Below are 18463 nucleotides of genomic sequence, written 5' to 3'. Positions count from 1 at the left end.
AGAAAATAAAAAGGAGTAGAGAGGAATACTTTACTCTAGCATTAAACTAAGTACATAAAAGTAAAAGATAGGCCCTTCATAGAGGGAAGAAGAGGTTCTCATGCGCTTTTTGGTTGTATGTCAAATCCCTTAGTGAAAAGGAATGTTACATTATATTGCCCCTTATAATGGTAACCTTTATTATGCGGTTTATCACTTTTATTATCACTATCACAAGTTCGTACAATACTTAATTTCCCTTACACTAAATGATTAGAGACGTTCAGAAGCAATTTTTAATTGCCTTTTTCACCGATGAAAACTTACTTGAAGGATCTTACTCAATCCATAGGTAGGTATGGTGGACTCTTAAAACATGGATTTGGGTTTAAGGTTTTGGATGCACAAGTAGCATCTCTACTTAGTGCGGAGTTTTGGCTAGCAAAGATATTGGGCAAGCATGATAACCCACAAGTATAGGGGATTATTTGTAGCCTTCTTGATAAATAAGAGTGTCGAAGCCAACGAGGAGCTAAAGGCAGAACAAATATTCCCTGAAGTTCTATCAACCGCCGATACAACTCTACGCACGTTTGACGTTTGCTTTACCTAAAACAAGTATGAAACTATTTTGCAAGAATAAAACTACGAGTACTTTGCGAGAATAAAACTACGAATAAATTGCGAGGTAGTAAAAGTGGATAGCTTTTGTCAACAAGAAAGTCATTTGTCCCTAGGAAATCGATAACAAGTACCAGTAATCATTCTTGCAATTTTATATGAGGGAGAGGCATGAGCTAACATACTTTCTCTACTTGGATCATATGCACTTATGATTGGAACTCTAGCAAGCATCTGTGACTACTAAAGATCATTAAGGTCGTGAAACCCAACCATAGCATTAAGTATCAAGTCCTCTTTACTCCCATACGCCATAACCCACTTATCTGTGTTTAGGCTGTTGTCACCCCCGCAACACCGACAATAAGCAAACCCTGAACATATTGCAACACCCTACAGCGGGGGACCCTCACATTTGCGCGACACGAAGGGCACCGTAGGACAGCACCACAAATAAAATATACAATCATACCAACCAAGATCATGATTAACCCATAGGACAAAACAGATCTACTCAAACATCATAGGAGAGCCAAATATCATTGGGAAATAATATATGGAGTTGAGCACAATATTTAAGTAGAGATTACAGTGGGGATAAGGGGTGTTACACTGCTGCATAGAGGGGGAGAAGTTGGTGTTGACGGTAGCCAGGTTGTTGATGTAGATCGCCGTCACGATCCTAGCCCCGGCGGCACTCCGGCGCCACCGGGAGAGAGGGAGAGAGGCCCCCTCCTTATTCTTCTTCCTTGGCTTCCCGCTAGATGGAAGGAGAGTTCCTTGGCTTCGCCTAGCTAAGGGCGTTAAACGAAAGCGCTTGTTGGGAGGCAACCCAACGAATCTATCATTTTTCTTTCTGTTTTGTGTTTTCCACACTTTCATAATTCTGTTATGATTGTGTTTTTGTATTTCTTTTTGCGTTTGTGCCAAGCAAAACCGTTATGATTAGTCTTGGGGATGATCGTTTGGTCATGCTGGAAAAGACAGAAACTTTCTGATCACGAAAAGAATTTTCATTTTTGTTCTGTAAGTGCTTTTGAGTTGATTCTTTTGGCTTCTGATTGCTACACAAATTCTTCAGACTGTCGTAATTGTTCAGAATTTTTGAAGTACCAGAGGTATACGAAATATACATATTGCTACAGACTGGTCTGCTGTTAACAGATTCTGTTTTTGTTGTGTTGGTTGCTTATTTTGATGAAACTATGGATAGTATCGGGGGGTATTAGCCATGGAAGATTGAAAGTACAGTAAACCAACATCATCACAAGTAGAATTTAAGTTTTCTACAGTACCTAAGGAAGTGGTGGTTTGCTTTCTTGTACTAATGTTATCACGAGTTTCTGTTTAAGTTTCGTGTTGTGAAATTTTCAAGTTTTGGGTGAAGTTCTTATGGACAAAGAGATAAAGAGTGGCAAGAGCTCAAGCTTGGGGATGCCCAAGGCACCCCAAGAGATTCAAGGATGCCGTAAAAGCCTAAGCTTGGGGATGCCCCGGGAAGGCATCCCCTCTCTCGTCTTCAATCCATCGGTAATGTTACTTGGGGCTATATTTTTATTCACCACATGTTATGTGTTTTTGCTTGGAGCGTCTTGTATCGTAGGAGTCTTTTATTTTTGTTGTGTCACAATCATCCTTGCTGCACACCTAGAGAGAGAGACATGCACACACCGTGATTTTGTCGAGCTTCACTTATATCTTTTGGTAGAAAATTCAGCTCACATGTGCTTCACTCATATCTTTTGAGGTAGATACTTTTGCTCTATGTGCTTCACTTATATCTTTTAGAGCACAGCAGTGCGTGGCTTGGTAGTTGATCTATGCTTTGAAAGTAGTCTCAAAAGGGGTAGTTATCCAAAGGGATACGAAAACTTCCACCTTCATGTGCATTGAATAGTTAGAGAAGTTTGATTCATCTCAATTAGTTTTGAGTTGTGGTTATGGTAATATTAAAGTCATGCTAGTAAGGTGTTGTGGATCTAGAAATACTTGTGTTGATGTTAGTGATTCCTGTAGCATGCACGTATGGTGAACCGCCATGTGATGAAATCTGAGCATGATTAGTCTATTGATTGTCATCCTTTGCGTGGCGGTCGGGATCGCGCGATGGTTTGTACCTACCAACCCTTCCCCTAAGAGTATGCGTTGAATGCTTTGTTTCGATTACTAATAAAACTTTTGCAACAAGTATATGAGTTCTTCATGACTAATGTTGAGTCCATGGTTTAGATGCACTTTCACCTTTCACCATCACTATATTCTTAGTGACGTGCAACTTTCGCCGGTGCAAAAAAAACCCACCATTAGCCTCCCTCCAAACAGCCACCATTCCTACCTACTATGGCTTTTTCAAAGTCATTCCGAGATATATTGCCATGCAACTACCACCATGACCTGTGCCACCACGTCTACATTGCCATTGCATGATCGTAAGATAGCTAGCATGATGTTTCCATTGATGTCTATGCCATGCTAGATCATTGCCACGGTACACTACCGAAGGCATTCCATATAGAGTCATCGTTACTCTAAGTTATGAGTTGAAAGTGTGATCATCATCATTAATGGAGCATTGTCCCATGTGAGGAAATAAAAGAGGCCAAAGAAGCCCACCAAAAAAAAGAGGCCAAAGAGCCCACCAAAATAATAAAAAAAATGAGAGAAAAAGAGAGAAGGGACAATGCTACCACTTTTTCCACACTTGTGCATATTAAGCACCATGATCTTCATGATTGAGAGTCTCTCATTTTGTCACCACCATATAGCTAGTGGGAAGTTTTCATTATATAACTTGGCTTGTATATTCCTATGACAGGCTTCCTCAAAATTGCCTTAGGTCTTCGTGAGCAAGCAAGTTGGATGCACACCCACTAGTTTTCTTTAAGAGCTTTCACATACTCATAGCTCTAGTGCATAAATTGTATGGCAATCCCTACTCATTCACATTGATATCTATTGATGAGCATATCCACAACTCATTGATATGCCTAGTTAATGTGACTATCTTCTCCTTTTTGTCTTGCAACCTCCACTACATTCCACACCATCTATAGTGCTATAACCATGGCTCACGCTCATGTATTGTGTGAGAGTTGAAAAGGTTTGAGAAAGTAAAGGTGTGAAACAATTACTTGGCCAATACCGGGGTTGTGCATGATTTAAATTTGTTGTGCAATGATGATAGAGCATAGCCAGACTATATGCTTTTGTAGGGATAACTTTCTTTTGGCCTTGTTATTTTGAAAGTTCATGATTACTTTGCTAGTTTGCTTGAATTATTATTGTTTCCACGTCAATAGAAAACTATTGTTTTGAATCTAATGGATCTGAACATTCACGTCACATAAGAGGAATTACAAAGGACACCTATGCTAGGTAGCATGAAAGCATCAAAAAATCATTCTTATCACTTCCCTACTCGAGGACGAGCAGGAGTTAAGCTTGGGGATGCTTGATACGTCTCAAACGTATCTATAATTTTTTATGGTTTCACGCTGTTATCTTGTCTTCTTTGGTTGTTTTATGTACCTTTTATATCTTTTTTGGGACTAACTTATTAATTTAGTGCCAAGTGCCAGTTCCTGTTTTTTCCGTGTTTTTGACTCTTTTTAGATCTGATTTTGGAACGCAGTCCAAACGGAAGAAAAACCCTGAAATGATTTTTTCTCGAACGAAAGAAGATCAGGGGGCCTTTGGGCCAAGCCAGGTGGGCTCCAGGGAGCCCACAAGCCCCCACTCTGCCACCAGGGGGGAGGCGGCAGTGGGCAGGCTTGTGGCCTCCCTGGCCGACCCCTGACCTAGATCTTTGGCCTATAAATTCCCAAATATTCCGCAAAAAATCAAGGGAGCCTCGAAAATACTTTTCCGCCGTCGCAAGCTTCCGTTTCCGCGATATCTCATCTGGAGACCCTTCCCGGCACCCTGCCGGAGGGGACTTTGGAGTTGGAGGGCTTCTTCATCATCATCATCGCCCCTCTAATGACTCGTGAGTAGTTCACTTCAGACCTACGAGTCCGTAGTTAGTAGCTAGATGGCTTCTTCTCTCTCTTGGATCTTCAATACAAAGTTCTCCATGATCTTCATGGAGATCTATCCGATGTAATCTTCTTTGGCGGTGTGTTTGTCGAGATCCGATGAATTGTGGGTTTGTGATCAGATTATCTATGATATATATTTGAGTCTTTGCTGCTTTCTTATATGCATGATTTGATATCCTTGTAAGTCTCTCCGAGTCTTGGGTTTTGTTTGGCCAACTAGATCTATGATTCTTGCAATGGGAGAAGTGCTTGGTTTTGGGTTCTGCCATGTGGTGACCTTTCCCAGTGATAGTAGGGGCAGCAAGGCACACATCAACTAGTTGCCATGAAGGTAAAAAGATGGGGTTTTTATCATTGGTTTGAGATTATCCCTCTACATCATGTCATCTTGCTTAAGGCATTACTCTGTTCTTATGGACTTAATACACTAGATGCATGCTGGATAGCGGTCGACGTGTGGAGTAATAGTAGTAGATGCAGACAGTATCGGTCTACTTGTTTTGGACTTGATGCCTATAGAAATAATCATTGCATAGATATCGTCACGACTTTGCGTGGTTCTATCAATTGCTTGACAGTAATTTGTTCAGCCACCGTCTACTTGCTTTCATGAGAGAAGCCACTAGTAAACACTACGGCCCCCGGGTATATTCACATCCATCGTTTACATCTCTGCTTTTACTTTGCTTTGTTACTTTGTTGCTTTCAGTTCTCACTTGGCAAACAATCTATAAGGGATTGACAACCCCTTCATAGCGTTGGGAGCAAGTTTTTGTGTTTGTGCAGGATCTTGAGATACTCCTCCACTGGATTGATACCTTGGTTCTCAAACTGAGGGAAATACTTACCACCGCTACGCTACCTCACTCTTTCTTCTTTGAGGGAACACCAATGCAAGGCTCCAAGGCCACGGGGGAAATCCTTTGCACACTTGCCTAGGAAGTCCCTTAAGGCGTATCTGCAGCAGAAAGATCAAGCCAACTATTCTCCCGTCGATGTGCCTATTTCTGGCGCCGTTGGAAGGTCTTTTGTTGCAGTAGTAGTATCTGCCACCAAGGGGGCGGTGGCTACAGGGCTTGTGGCCCACTGGCCCATCCCCTCATCCCAAAAGTCAGGTACACGTAGCGTATTTTCCAATATAAGCCAATCTCGTTATGCTCTCTTTTGTATGAGGTTGCTTCCAACTGCATTGCTTACGGAGGTAGGGAGTTTCTCGGAGAAATTATAAGTGAAGAATAAAGTGCCTTTATTCCTGACCGACTTATCACTGATGATGTATTAATTGCTTATGAGGGCGTACATGCGATGAGGAGGAGGAAGAAGGGCAAAAATCATGTGTGTGCTGTCAAACCTAACATGATGAAAGCGTATGACCGGGTCGAATGGCATTATCTGAAAGCTATCATGTTAAGGTTGGGTTTCAGCTCGAGTTTTGTTAGACTGACGATGAAATATGTGACTTCTGTCAGGTTTACAGTTTGTGTGAATGGGGAGTTGGTGCCTTACTTCACACCATCTAGGGGTCTACACCAAGGGGACCCTTATTCGCCTTATCTGTTCCTAATATGCGTTGAAGGGTTCACAACGCTATTGAAAAATCTTGGTGGTGCACAAGTGGATAGAGGAATGAGAGTGAGCAATAATTCACCTTGGGTCAATCATCTTCTCTTTGCAGACGACAAACTAATCTTCATGAATGCAATGGAGGAAAGTGCCCAAAGGTTGAATCTTGTTCTAAGGATCCATGGGGACTGCTCTGGACAGTGTGTGAATAGAGAAAAGAGCTCCATCTTCTTTAGTCCGAACACAAATGATCCAGTTAGACAAAGGTTCAAGGCTTCCCTTGGCATTTCTGTCGAGGCTTTCAACGAGAGATACCTCGGTTTACCTACTGCAACGGGGCAGATTACAAGTGGCACTTTCGATCATCTTACAAAGAGGAACCGAAGTAAGTTGCAGGGAGGCACGGAGCGCATAATTTCATGTGTGGGAAGAGAGGTGCGTCTGAAGTCAGTGGCTCAGGCGATCCCAGCATTCTCTATGAGTTGTTTTAAATTAACTAAAAAAGTTTGCAAGGGAATCACCTCATGCATGTCGAGATACTGGTGGAGTAGCTCCCTTGGTCGTCGATCTTTGCATTTGCTGGACTGGGACGCACTTGCAACCCCGAAAGTGAAGGGAGGGATGGGTTTCACAGACTTGCAGCTTTTTAACCAGGCCCTTCTCGGAAAGCATGGATGGAGACTTGTCACGAGCCCGGAGTCGCTCTGTGCACGATTGCTCAAAGGGAAGTACTCCCCGAACACTAATTTCTTGGGTGCTATGGCGCACCCGCATGCATCTGCTACCTGGCGAGCGATTCTGGCAGGCAGAGAGGCACTGGAGGCCGGTATGATTAAGAGGATTGGTGATGGTACCACGGTCTCGATCTAGAGGGACCCGTGGATCCCCGGGCTTATTTCCATGAAGCAGTCAGTGCAAATTGGCGCGACAAGCATGACCATGGTTTTAGAGTTGATTGATGGTGATTCTGGGACGTGGAAGATCGATATTGTGAGGAACAATTTTATTTCTCCTGAGGCAGAAGCTATACTTAATATCCCTTTGAGGCAGATGGGAGGAGATGACAGTTGGACATGGTCAGGGGAGAAAGCACGCATCTACACTGTAAGATCAGCGTACTGAACTCTCATGATTTGCAACGAGCATCTTGCTCTAGAAGAAGGGTCGGTTACAGAATCTTCAGAGACGAACAAGTAGCTGTGGACAAGGCTTTGGAACCATACGGGTCGTTGGTGATATCACCTTTCGTAGCCTCACCGAGGTTTTGATGGACCCCTTCCATTGCTCGCTATCGAGGTCGAGGCAGAGGACACGGCCCTCGTCCACCTCCTCCAAGCTGTGAAGGAAGTAGATCACACCATCCATGGTGACCATGGAGTCCCGATAATAACGGACATAGTAGTCGTCTACAACCGAGGGTGACCGGATTTGCCTCCATCTTCTGTCGTCGTCTTCCGACGAGAGAACCTCGCAGGTGTGTAGACCATAGCGGCCCACGAGACGGACCACCTTGTACGCGCCAGACGGGGCGGCATAGCCGATGCCGAAGGTGTAGGGCGATCCATCGCCGCCCATCTCCGTGGAGGCCATGAGCAGCCTGGTCATGAGCACGTCTCCGGTGACCAGGTCGATCACGTTGAGGCCCCGGTCGTCGCGGGTGGCGCAGACGGGGCCGTGAGGGCCGGAGATGACGGTCCAGAGGTCACCCGCGGCCTGGACCGCCCTCACAACGCTGCCGTCGTCCATGTCCAGCAGCCGCAGGTCGCGGAGCCCGGGCCAATAGCTCAAATGCGACATCTTTCCGTCGAATTGGAAGCAGCGCGACATCTTTTGATGAATAGCTCTCGGGCGACGGTTTGAAGGGAGAAAATAGCTCATGGTCAACATGGCCCTTAAACAGAATTGATCGGTAGCTGTTAGGGTTATGTGACGCTTGGACCCACAACTTATCCACCTCAGCAGCGTGGGACCCACCTGGCGGACGCTTGGACCCACAACTTATCCACCTCAGGAGCGTGGGACCCACCTGGCGGAATCTAAAACAGAGCTCTGCCCGTGCCCGAGCTGGTGCCCGTGCCCACCATTTATTCCCCTTTCCCCAATCTTCCTCTTCTCCGCCCTTCTCCGGCGACGGCGCACAGGATGTCCAACTCCTCCGCCACGCATTCAAGATGGCCAGAGTATGGTGCAGTTTCGATGAGAAGGTGCCCGGACTGCCCACGGCCAGAGGCTCTTAAGCGGATGGTCAGTAAAACTGACGAGAATGGCAACCTCGGGCGACATTTTGTGTCATGCTTGAGCATTCCCATGATGGGATGGGATGGCAAGGTAAAATCTTAGTTCCTTCCCCGCAATGTCGTAATATTTTGTTTAAATTTATCCAAATTGCCTTTTTTCTCCTCGAATTTGAGATCTAGGGTCGTGTTACTGTTTTCAGATGCTGAAGAAATGTTGCCATTTTGAGTGGATCGATCAGTACATTGATAGGCTTGAATCTGAGGGCCACATTGATATGAGTGACGACGCAACCCGGGATCTAATTTTGGGGACTTTTGCTGTGGAGAGACCCATTTTTAGCTCGGGCAGAGGAACGCGGGTGGAGAGACCCATGCCGACGGCGAGGATTACGCGGATTGCTGAACGGGTTGCCCTTGCTGAACTTCCCTTGGAGGCCGAAGTAAACGAGGAATTGAAGAAGGTAAAGAAGCTTCTAAGGGAGATGGTGGATTTGCAGAAGCAAGCAAATCTCATTTTATGTATCATTGTTCTGTTATTTCTTTTCCTCTTGTTCATCCGTCGTTAGAATGGACAAAAGTGTACGCAAGCTAGTTTCATGTACTGAGTGTAAGCAGAAATTTCTTAAGTTCTTGAGTGAAGTGGGTAATTTCAAATTTGAATATGCATTTCGAGTTCTTCAGTTAGCAAGTGTGAGACCAAAGTTTAGTTTTAGTAGAAAAAAAATTATTCGTGGGCTGACGAATAGATTTTGGGCCATGACGCTGAAGTTGAGGAATAACCAGGCCCAAAGAGTGCAGTTACACGAAAAAAAAATCTGAATTGCCTAATAGATGTTGGACCGACAAATCAGGCCCACAGAGAAAACAAACCCACCTGCCTAGATTTGACTTGTTTTTATTTCAAAAATATGGTTTTACTTGTTTTACTTGTCTTAGGTCCTAGATAATTTGATTTGTTTTCATGTTTGTAATATTTACTTCATAATTTTTTTGTTACGAGTTGCATGCATTGTTGACCGAAATATTTGTGTCAAATATTTTATTCATGAAGTAACACAGAGAGCATCCACAATGTGTTTGCTTGTTTCCTTGACTTACTCATTGCTCCTTCCCCATGCGCAGCCAAAACTAAGTCACGTAACCTTAATTGTTTGGTTGTTTCCAAAACTAAGTCACCTAAGCCAATGCACATACTTTTTGCTTGTTGCTCATTGGGCATTCTAGCCAGATTACTTAATGCGTTATAGCCAAACATGCAGCCAGGCAAAGTCAGCAAAGCTGACCAGCGCTAGCTGGGCTAGCTAGGCTATGGCCTATCCATTGTGATCTGCTTCACCACGTACGATCAAGCCAGTTCCTCTTCGAAGACTACCTTCACTTTCCATTGTGAATTGAACTGAAGCGATTACTTTTTTACTTGCATTACTCTAACGTGTACAGTGTCGATCTTGATTTTTCTAAATGATGGCAACTAACAAGGACGTGTGAACAAGATTAACAAGGCAACAAATATAATTCTATTACTACAGGAGGCAATCAATAGAGTAAAAATATTGTTACTCACCCTACTATCATCGCATATGAAACCAATTCGACGGAGCGACCAATAGTCACATAGATATAGTACGTACGTAAGACGATAGTAGTAGCGGTCACAACATTACGATTACAACTTACATAAAATGATACGATAGTTTTTGCATAGATAAGACGATAGACAAGAAACGATAAAAAACATATGATAAACGGGATAAACCCGACATGGAGACGCGCGTCTTCACTCCTCATCGTCGGCGGCCGACAGGTTGTAGGGGAGGGTGTGCATGGCGTGCTGATTGGGCCAGATGCTGTCGAGGTAGGTGAAGATGTTGTACGTGGCGAAGCACATGAACTCGCACCCCCCAAACCAGACATGACCGAGGAGGTGATACGCGTCGTAGGGGTTGCGAAAGCGCACGAGGATGCCAGTTCCTCCCATGCGGGGCTCGTCGATGGTGAACATCTGGGGAGTTCCCACAGGAAGGTGGCGATACAGGGCGCGAAGGAAGAGCGTCGCGAACTCCCGTGCACCCCGCCAACGGGACATGGCCCAGACCCGGAGCTGGTTCTCGACGACGACCCCGACGGGGTACATCCTTTCCGGCACGGTGCCGGACGCTTGGAACGTCGGCCCGTGGAACTCCATGATTGCCTTGGGGGCTTGATTGCTTGGATGGGGCTTGGATGTGATGAGAGGGGCTGGGGAGAAGGAGGAAGATGAAGGTTAGATGTGCACGAGATGAGGGGTTAAATAGGCGTTTTGGGCTGCGTCGCTTCGTCGATTTCGTGCCCGCGATTAACCGATGCCGTTTGCGTTTGGCTATTGGATCAAAGGGTGCTTCGTCGATTCAAAGACTGCGTCGAGCAAGCCGTTCAGACTGCGTCGAGCACGCCCCCATTCAGACGATGCACTGCAACCCCGTTCAGACTGCGGCCCTCGATGCGCTGCTAATGGCTCAGATGCGACGCGTGCATGCATGCAAAAGAACGCAACAAAGAAGCACACGAAGTCAGACGCGCGTACGCCATATATCCATGCACCGCATCATTGTCAATCGTCGGATCTTCTTGAGTGGTCTAAATTGTACGCCACACGGGCCCTCGATCCAAACCCCAGCTCGCGAGCCAATCAGCTTGTAGAACGAGCGCACACACGGATCGGCGTCAGATCCAACCGCTCACTCAGCAGCGATCAACGGCTCTAAACATGGCAGGGTTTCGGCTGGGGTTTCTGGGGTTTTGGGGTTTTCGGGGTTTAGGGTTTCCGTGAGCTAGGGTTGAGCACAAATAATTCAAAAAAAAAAATCAAAAAAATATGAAACTTTCGCTCACTGTCTACTGATGCAACTACGTTGATATAAAAAAAATTGATTCTTGTTATATCCACGTTTCAATGAAATTTTTTCACACAATTCACGGTATTGATGGAATGAGCTAGGGTAGAGCATAATTAATTAAAAAAAATAAAAATATATAAAACCAACGCACATGGTCTACTTATGCAACTGAGGTGCTATAAAAAATGTAAACTTGTTATATGCACATTTTAAAACCAAAATTCACACGTTCACGATATCGACGAAATGTGCTAGGCTTGAACATAAATAATTCAAAAAAATAAAAATAATATAAAACCAGCGCACATTGTCATTTTACATACATATTTAGCAAACAAAAATATAAACTTTGATTTTGAGTCGGTGGTCAACGTTTTTGTGAAAAAGTTGACAATTTTTCAAATGAGCACAAATAATTCACTGAACGGTTGCAGCAAAAAATAATACAGGTTATAGCAAAAGTAAAAAACACCGATTGTAACGAAAAATCCGACGAACTGGAGTTGCAATCAAACGTATATGCAGCTTTTTTATTGCATAAATATAACAAATAAAAAACGCTTGTAGCAAATATGAACGTTGGTTGCGACAAATTTAAACGAAAAAAGTTGCATGACTAATCAACTGTTTGCGCGGGTCGCGTGCGGTCGGCCGAACGGTTTGGCCGGCGCACCGGCCAGAACCGTTTACCTTTTGTGAAGGGTAGTGCTCTGCGCCGGCGCGCCGCCCGATCCGCCAGCTGCACGCGGGCCGCACCGTTAGATCTCCATGCAGCAAAATTCTCTCGATGCAACAAATTCGTCCACGATGCAGCAATTTTCGTCCACGGTTGCAACAAAAATATAATTGTAGCAAAAAATAATGTCAACGTGACCGTAGCAAAAATACGAAGTTGATGATGCGTAGTAGCAAACAAAAAAAGAGTTGTAGCAAAACAATCCGATGAACTCCGGTTGCAACTCTGACGAAGGTGTATGCAACTTTTTTAGTGAACGATTGCAGCAAAAAATAATATCGATTGTAGCAAAAATTAACACGGTTGTAGAAAAAAAATCAAAAACACCGGTTGTAGCGAAAAAACCGGTGAAGTCAAGTTGCAACCAAACGTGGATGCAACTTTTTTAGTGGACAGATGTAACAAATGGAAAATGCTTGTAGGAAATTTAAACACTAGTTGCAGCAAATTTAAACGGAATAAAAGTTGCATGCCCTGACAAGCGAAGCGCGCGGGCCGTGCACGACCGGCCGAACGATTCGGCCGACGCGCCGGGTGGAAGCGTTTCCCAACAAAAAGAGGGTTGTAGCAAAACAATCCAGTGAACTCGGATTGCAACTCTAACGAACGTGTATGCAATTTTTTAGTGAACGGTTGCAGCAAAAAAGGATACCGGTTGTAGCAAAAATTAACACGGTTATAGCAAAATCAAAAACACCGATTGTAGCGAAAAATCCGACGAACTCGAGTTGCAACCAAACGTGGATGCAACTTTTTTAGTGGACAGATGTAACAAATGGAAAACGCTTGTAGCAAATTTGAAGACTAGTTGCATCAAATTTAAACGAGATAAAAATTGCATGCCTAATCAGCTCATGCGTGGGTCACGCGCGACCGGCCGAACTGTTCGACCGGCACGCTGTGGCAAAACGTTTCCCTTTTATGAATCACACCATTACATGGAATTGTTAATGGAAGTTTTTTCTTTAACGAAACCACCAAAGGATATATATTAATTGTCAGAAACCCTTGAAAATACTTATACGAAATTTTAAAAAAACATCAAAATTTTTGGGTGTCGAAGTGTTCTCTCTTTGGCATTCACCGGCAGCGCCATGAGCAAAGCTCTGTGTCGCAAGCTCATTGTCCTCTCTAGTCCTCCGTCTCAGCGGAGCAAACTTGCTTAAACCCACGAGCTTGTAGAAAGCAGTTGTTGTTGCGAGTTAAACATGTTGTTGTTTGATGTGCAATACACCCGGATGGCTTACCGAGGGGAAGCACGACAACATGCCTACCACAAGGCACGTACGGCTTGGAGGGAGCCGAAGACAGGAGGGAGTCCTGGAGAACGACAATCGTCTTGGATTGCAAGCCACAAATGGCGATGGCTTGAGGTCGGTTGGATCCCTTTCTAACCCTAGCCCTCATCTCTATATAAGGCGGGTTGTTGTCATGGGTCATGTCCATCTATTCTCAAAGAAACACAATCATGGTAGTCATGCACCATCTTCCATTGTAATCCCTTGCACGAGGAACTCCACCATGAATATATATCAGAAACAACATCTAACGTATTACCTCTCGCACAAGGCCCGAACTTGGGTAACCCCAACATGGCAACACTGCTCTATTACGTCCGACATCATTCACCACCCTACCGAGGGAATTGACGGTTCTACTTACCCTCAATTGATGTGCCAAACATGGACTATACTAGTGAGAGAACAAACCCATATCATCTCGTTATACATGCCTCGTGACTTCATGTCGGGCCATACTTTAGTCTTTGGCTCTTTCGATCCCGAGGCCAACAATCAGGGATGCTTTAAAATGTAATGCCACCCTCTTCCATTGGAACCATCTGCTTTGGAAGCCTCTATTTCCACTTCAACGAACATGGCGTTATCGTGTAATTCAACGCCCTTCCATCACCAATGGTGAAGAAGACATGGACTATCTCTGCCGACCTCCTGGTGGATGGGCCTTCATCAACCCACCAGCCCTCCCAGTCGGTAGGCGTTAACACGATCTTCCAAGATGTCGATCCACGTTGGGCTAAGAAGCTCACCTATGATAGCCTGACTTAATAGGGATGTTAGTGTACTCATATCAACAAAGAATTCCTTCTTTTCCGGACGCCCATTCAAAAAGAACTTCCAAGTTAAGTGTGTTGGGCTTGGAGTTGTTCTAAAGTTGGTCTGAGGTTCGCACAAGTAAGGACAAAGTGCGCAGGAAATTCTAGTTTTGATTTGTGGGGCCAGTCTTGATCCCGCGAGGAGAAACAACCACCGGCCGGTGTGTTCGGGGTATCCGCGAGGAGAAACAATAAAAGAGCTTTAAAATTAGGAAAAATAGTGAATTAAAAAATGAATGCGAGAGCTTGATAAATTGTTTATCCGTTCAAAATCGGATGACCTAATTCTAAACTCGATATTTCAAATAGTTTTGAGGCATTAAAATTTGAAAGCATGGTGTATAGTATAATGTTTTTGAATAAGAGAGTTTTGAGAAATTGTTGACACTGTCAAAATCGGATGACCCAATTTTAATTGAAGACTTCAATTGAATGTGAACATTTTAAAACTAGTGAGCTTATGGCCTGTTTGGGACTACTTTGCTTCTTAAAATTCAGCTCCGCTCTAGAAAACGAAAGCCAAAGGAGACAACTCCACTACTTGCCGCTCCACAAACAAAACTACAATATGTGAAGCTCTTTAGGAGGTGCTCCAAAAAAATATAGAAGCTGGAGTTAGCAGAAAATTACCCATCACGGTAAGTGGATACCCCTTCCTTTCTTCCCACCTATCCAATCAAATATATTTTTTCCATCAAATTTCTCATTCTTGAAGCTGGAGGTAGATGGAAGCCATACACTCTCTTTAAAAGAGTTACAACTTATGTATGAAACCGCTCCAAAGTGAATTTGATCCAATGGAACTGAATTTTATGAAGTAGAGTAGTACCAAAAATGCCCTTAATGTTATGGAGAATTATCGTTTATCTTGATTTAACAAAGAAAGTACAATGAATCCCATTGATAAAAATAAATTAATACACATAAAATTCCTGCAAAATTGTCATCTGGAGCCCTCCTCTTGGCGTTCATGTTGTTCCAACCCTCCCCCAAAGGAAGCATCAAACCTCGTTGTGAGAGTCGATTCAACCGTTGCAGCCACCGGTGAGACCTTAGGTGGGACGTACATAACTTTCCAAGTGCAGGTTGCAAAAACCAACGTCAGCCAATAGGTTTCCCGGAAGATCTGCCAGGTGTGTGCATGTCCCATTGAGCGGATCATAGACTTGTAGCGTCGGACTTGCTCTGTCACTATGTAAGCAATAACACATTAGCTTTCCACCATAGCGCATCACCCTCAGAGGGATCACTAGATCAATGGTTGGAGGCATCGGGATCACGTACGCCTTGACCCAGGTGCTCTTGGCCAAATCAGACAGGAGCCATATGGCCGTGCAAGCTTGCTTGTTCTGGTATCCCTCCCACTCCCAGTGAACCACGGAAAGGGTGCCATTGAGCTCGACCATACGGGGCCTCGTCGACATCATATTTGGGGCTTTGATGGACCTCTTCCATTGCTCAGTCTCGAGGTCAAGGCAGATGACATAGCTCCTGCCCCCCTGCGCTCGAGGTAAGCTGTAAAGGACGTAGAGCACACCGTCTATCGTGACCATAGAGTTTCTGTGGAGGCCAAAATAGCCTGCAATTGGTGGTGACTGCATCCACCTCCATCCCCCGGCGCCGTCTTCCAATGTGAGAACCTCGCAGGTGTGCTTCGGCTGATGACTATGACTGAGTGTGATCATGAGGCGGACCACCTTGTACTTGCCCGACGGGGCAGCGTACCCGATGCCAAAGGTGCAGGTCGCTCCGCCGTCGCCCATCTCCGTCGAGGTCGCGAGCACGTCTCCGGTGGCCAGATCGATCACGTTGAGCACGCGGCCGACGCGGGTGGCGCAGACGGGGCCGTGGGGGCCGGATGTGATGGTCCAGAGGTCACCTACGGACTTGACCACCCTCACGACGCTGCCGTCCGCGTCCAGCAGCTGCAGGTCGCGGCGGCGGCGACGCCGGCGCCCTCCGCTGGCCACGCCATGCAAGGAGTTGGCGACGATGAGGAGCTGCGGCTCCGTGCGGGCCTTGTGCACCGCGACGAACGCGGGGTCGGAGATGAGCGCGCGCCACCCCGTGGACGCGCACCGGAACCGGCACGCCGACTTTACCGGCGCCCAGGAGAGTATCTCGGAGACGACGTCGTTCGGTACCGAAGTCGGCATCGTCGATCTGTGGCACGAGTCGGTGCGAGGCTGAAAGATCGGATCGGCAGGCACGATGGTATCGTATTATAATCTAGAACCCCCTTAGTTTGTCAAAACCTGGAAAGGTATTGTAATATATATATGGTAACACTCCCATACAAATTGGAAAATAATAACATATTGTAATAGTGTTAATACTTATAGCTTTTTTAAAGGGACGTCCTACCCGTCAGTCGATGAATTTTTTTTAATATCCGCCAGCTCGTGAGCCGTCCGATCTCTTGAATCGAGCGACAGAACAACTTTTCCACTTTTGCAACTTAGGTTCAGTTGCAGTTTTTCTACAACTATAGTTTTGTTGCAGAATTTTTTTGTAACAAAGATCTTTTTTTTTTTGCAATTAAAGTTTCGTTGCAGATTTTTTTTTTTTGCAATTGAGATTATGTTGCAGAAGTGTTGCGTCGTTGTACTATCTAATTTTAAGGATTCAGATCCTGCAACAGAGCCGTTGTTGCGATGAGAAATTGCAACAACATACTAGTTGCAAAAACTTCTGATGATGATCATGAGGTACGTGGGGTATAAAGAAAAGGGCGGATGCGAGCATGCGATCCGTCGGATGATTTATAACGTTTCCCTTTTTTAGGCGGATGCCAGCATGCGATTCGTCGGATGATTTATAACGTTTCCCTTTTTTAAATCACAACATTACATGGAACAAGGATATTGTTGTTAAGGGAAGTTTGTTCTTTTGCAAAAACACCAAAGGCCAAATGTTAAGGGAAAAACTAATGCTCTACCGGCTGATTGCACGAGAAGTTCCACCACCTGGGTAGCCGTTAGATCGTCCTTGATCCATGCGACCTCAAATGTGCTCATACACCTTCGTTCGTTTCTTTGCCTACCACGTGCCTGTTTGTCGTATCTTGAAATAACAACGGTGTTGCAAACTACGTCAGGGAACGACGATGGCAACTTACACAAGTTTTTGCAACATCGGCTATGTTGCACAAAGTAATTGCAACAAAACCATTGTTGTGAAAACATTCGCGACAAGAAATTTGTTGCAAAAAATATCCTGCAACGCAACTGATGTTGCAAAAAATATTCCGCAACACAACCAATATTACAAAAATATCTACAGGTGTTTCTGCAACACGATGCTTGTTGCATAAAATATTCTATAACAAATTTTGTTGCAAAAAAAATAAATCTATAAACGTTTTCACAACATGCTCTCTATTGCAAAAAAAATGCAACATAATCTATGCTGCAAAAGACCCGTTAGCCACTTTTTAAACTAGATCTGGTGGCCAACACCCTGACCGATCTTCTGAAAAAATCGGCCGGGGGAAGCGTAGCAGCGCCCATATATTAATTATCAAAAACCCTAAAAAACACTTGTACATAAATTTAGAAAGTTATATGCTGGGTGTCAAAGTCTTCTTCCTACTGCATTCACCGGCAACGCCTTGAGCAAAGCTCCATGTTGCAAGCTCATTGTCGTCTCTAGTCCTTCGTCTCAGCAGAGCAAACTTGCTTAAATCCAGGAGCTTGTAGAAATCAGTTGTTGTTTTGAGTTAAACATGTTGTTGTTTGATGGTGCAATACAGGGGAAGCACGACATCACGCCTACCACATGGCACATACGGCTTGGAGGGAGCCCGATGACAGGAGGGAGTCCCGAGAGTCTCGGAGAATGACAATCATCTTGGAGTGCAAGCCACAAATGGCGATGGCTTGAGGTCGGTTAGATCCCTTTGTAAACCCTAGCCGCCATCGTCTGTATAAGGCGGGTTTGGGACGGGTCATGTCCATCTATCCTCAAAGAAACACAATCACGGTAGTCATGCAGCATCTTCCATTGTAGTCCCTTGCACGAGGAACTCGACCATGAATACATATGAGAAGCAGAATGTAAGGTATTAACTTTTTCAGAGGGCCGAACTTAGGTAACCCCCACGTGTGAACCCCATTTTATTACATCCGACTGCTTCGCCACCCTACTGTTGGAAATTGGCGGTTCTACATACCCTCAGTTGATGTGCTAGGCATGGGCTATACTAATCGGAGAACAAACCCAAATCAGATCTTTATACATGTTCGGCGACTTCACGTTGGGCCATACTTTAATATCCGGCTCTCTCGAGATCGAGGTCAATA

The 18463-nt window shown here is 44.8% G+C and overlaps 1 protein-coding gene across 1 annotated transcript; it reads right to left on the bottom strand.

The window, feature by feature from the left end:
• Positions 1-14848: 14848 nt before the first annotated feature.
• LOC123401128 (putative F-box protein At3g23960) lies at positions 14849-16218 on the bottom strand. The gene has a single exon (XM_045094854.1). It carries the CDS (start codon positions 15923-15925, stop codon positions 15215-15217), a length of 711 nt encoding a protein of 236 aa, XP_044950789.1. The 5' UTR covers positions 15926-16218; the 3' UTR covers positions 14849-15214.
• Between the last annotated feature and the right edge of the window lie 2245 nt (positions 16219-18463).

Source organism: Hordeum vulgare, chromosome 6H, assembly GCF_904849725.1.
Source record: "Hordeum vulgare subsp. vulgare chromosome 6H, MorexV3_pseudomolecules_assembly, whole genome shotgun sequence".
NCBI classification, from domain to species: Eukaryota; Viridiplantae; Streptophyta; class Magnoliopsida; order Poales; family Poaceae; genus Hordeum; species Hordeum vulgare.
Note: the sequence above shows the minus strand (reverse complement) of the source record. Positions and strands in the feature narration are given on the sequence as shown.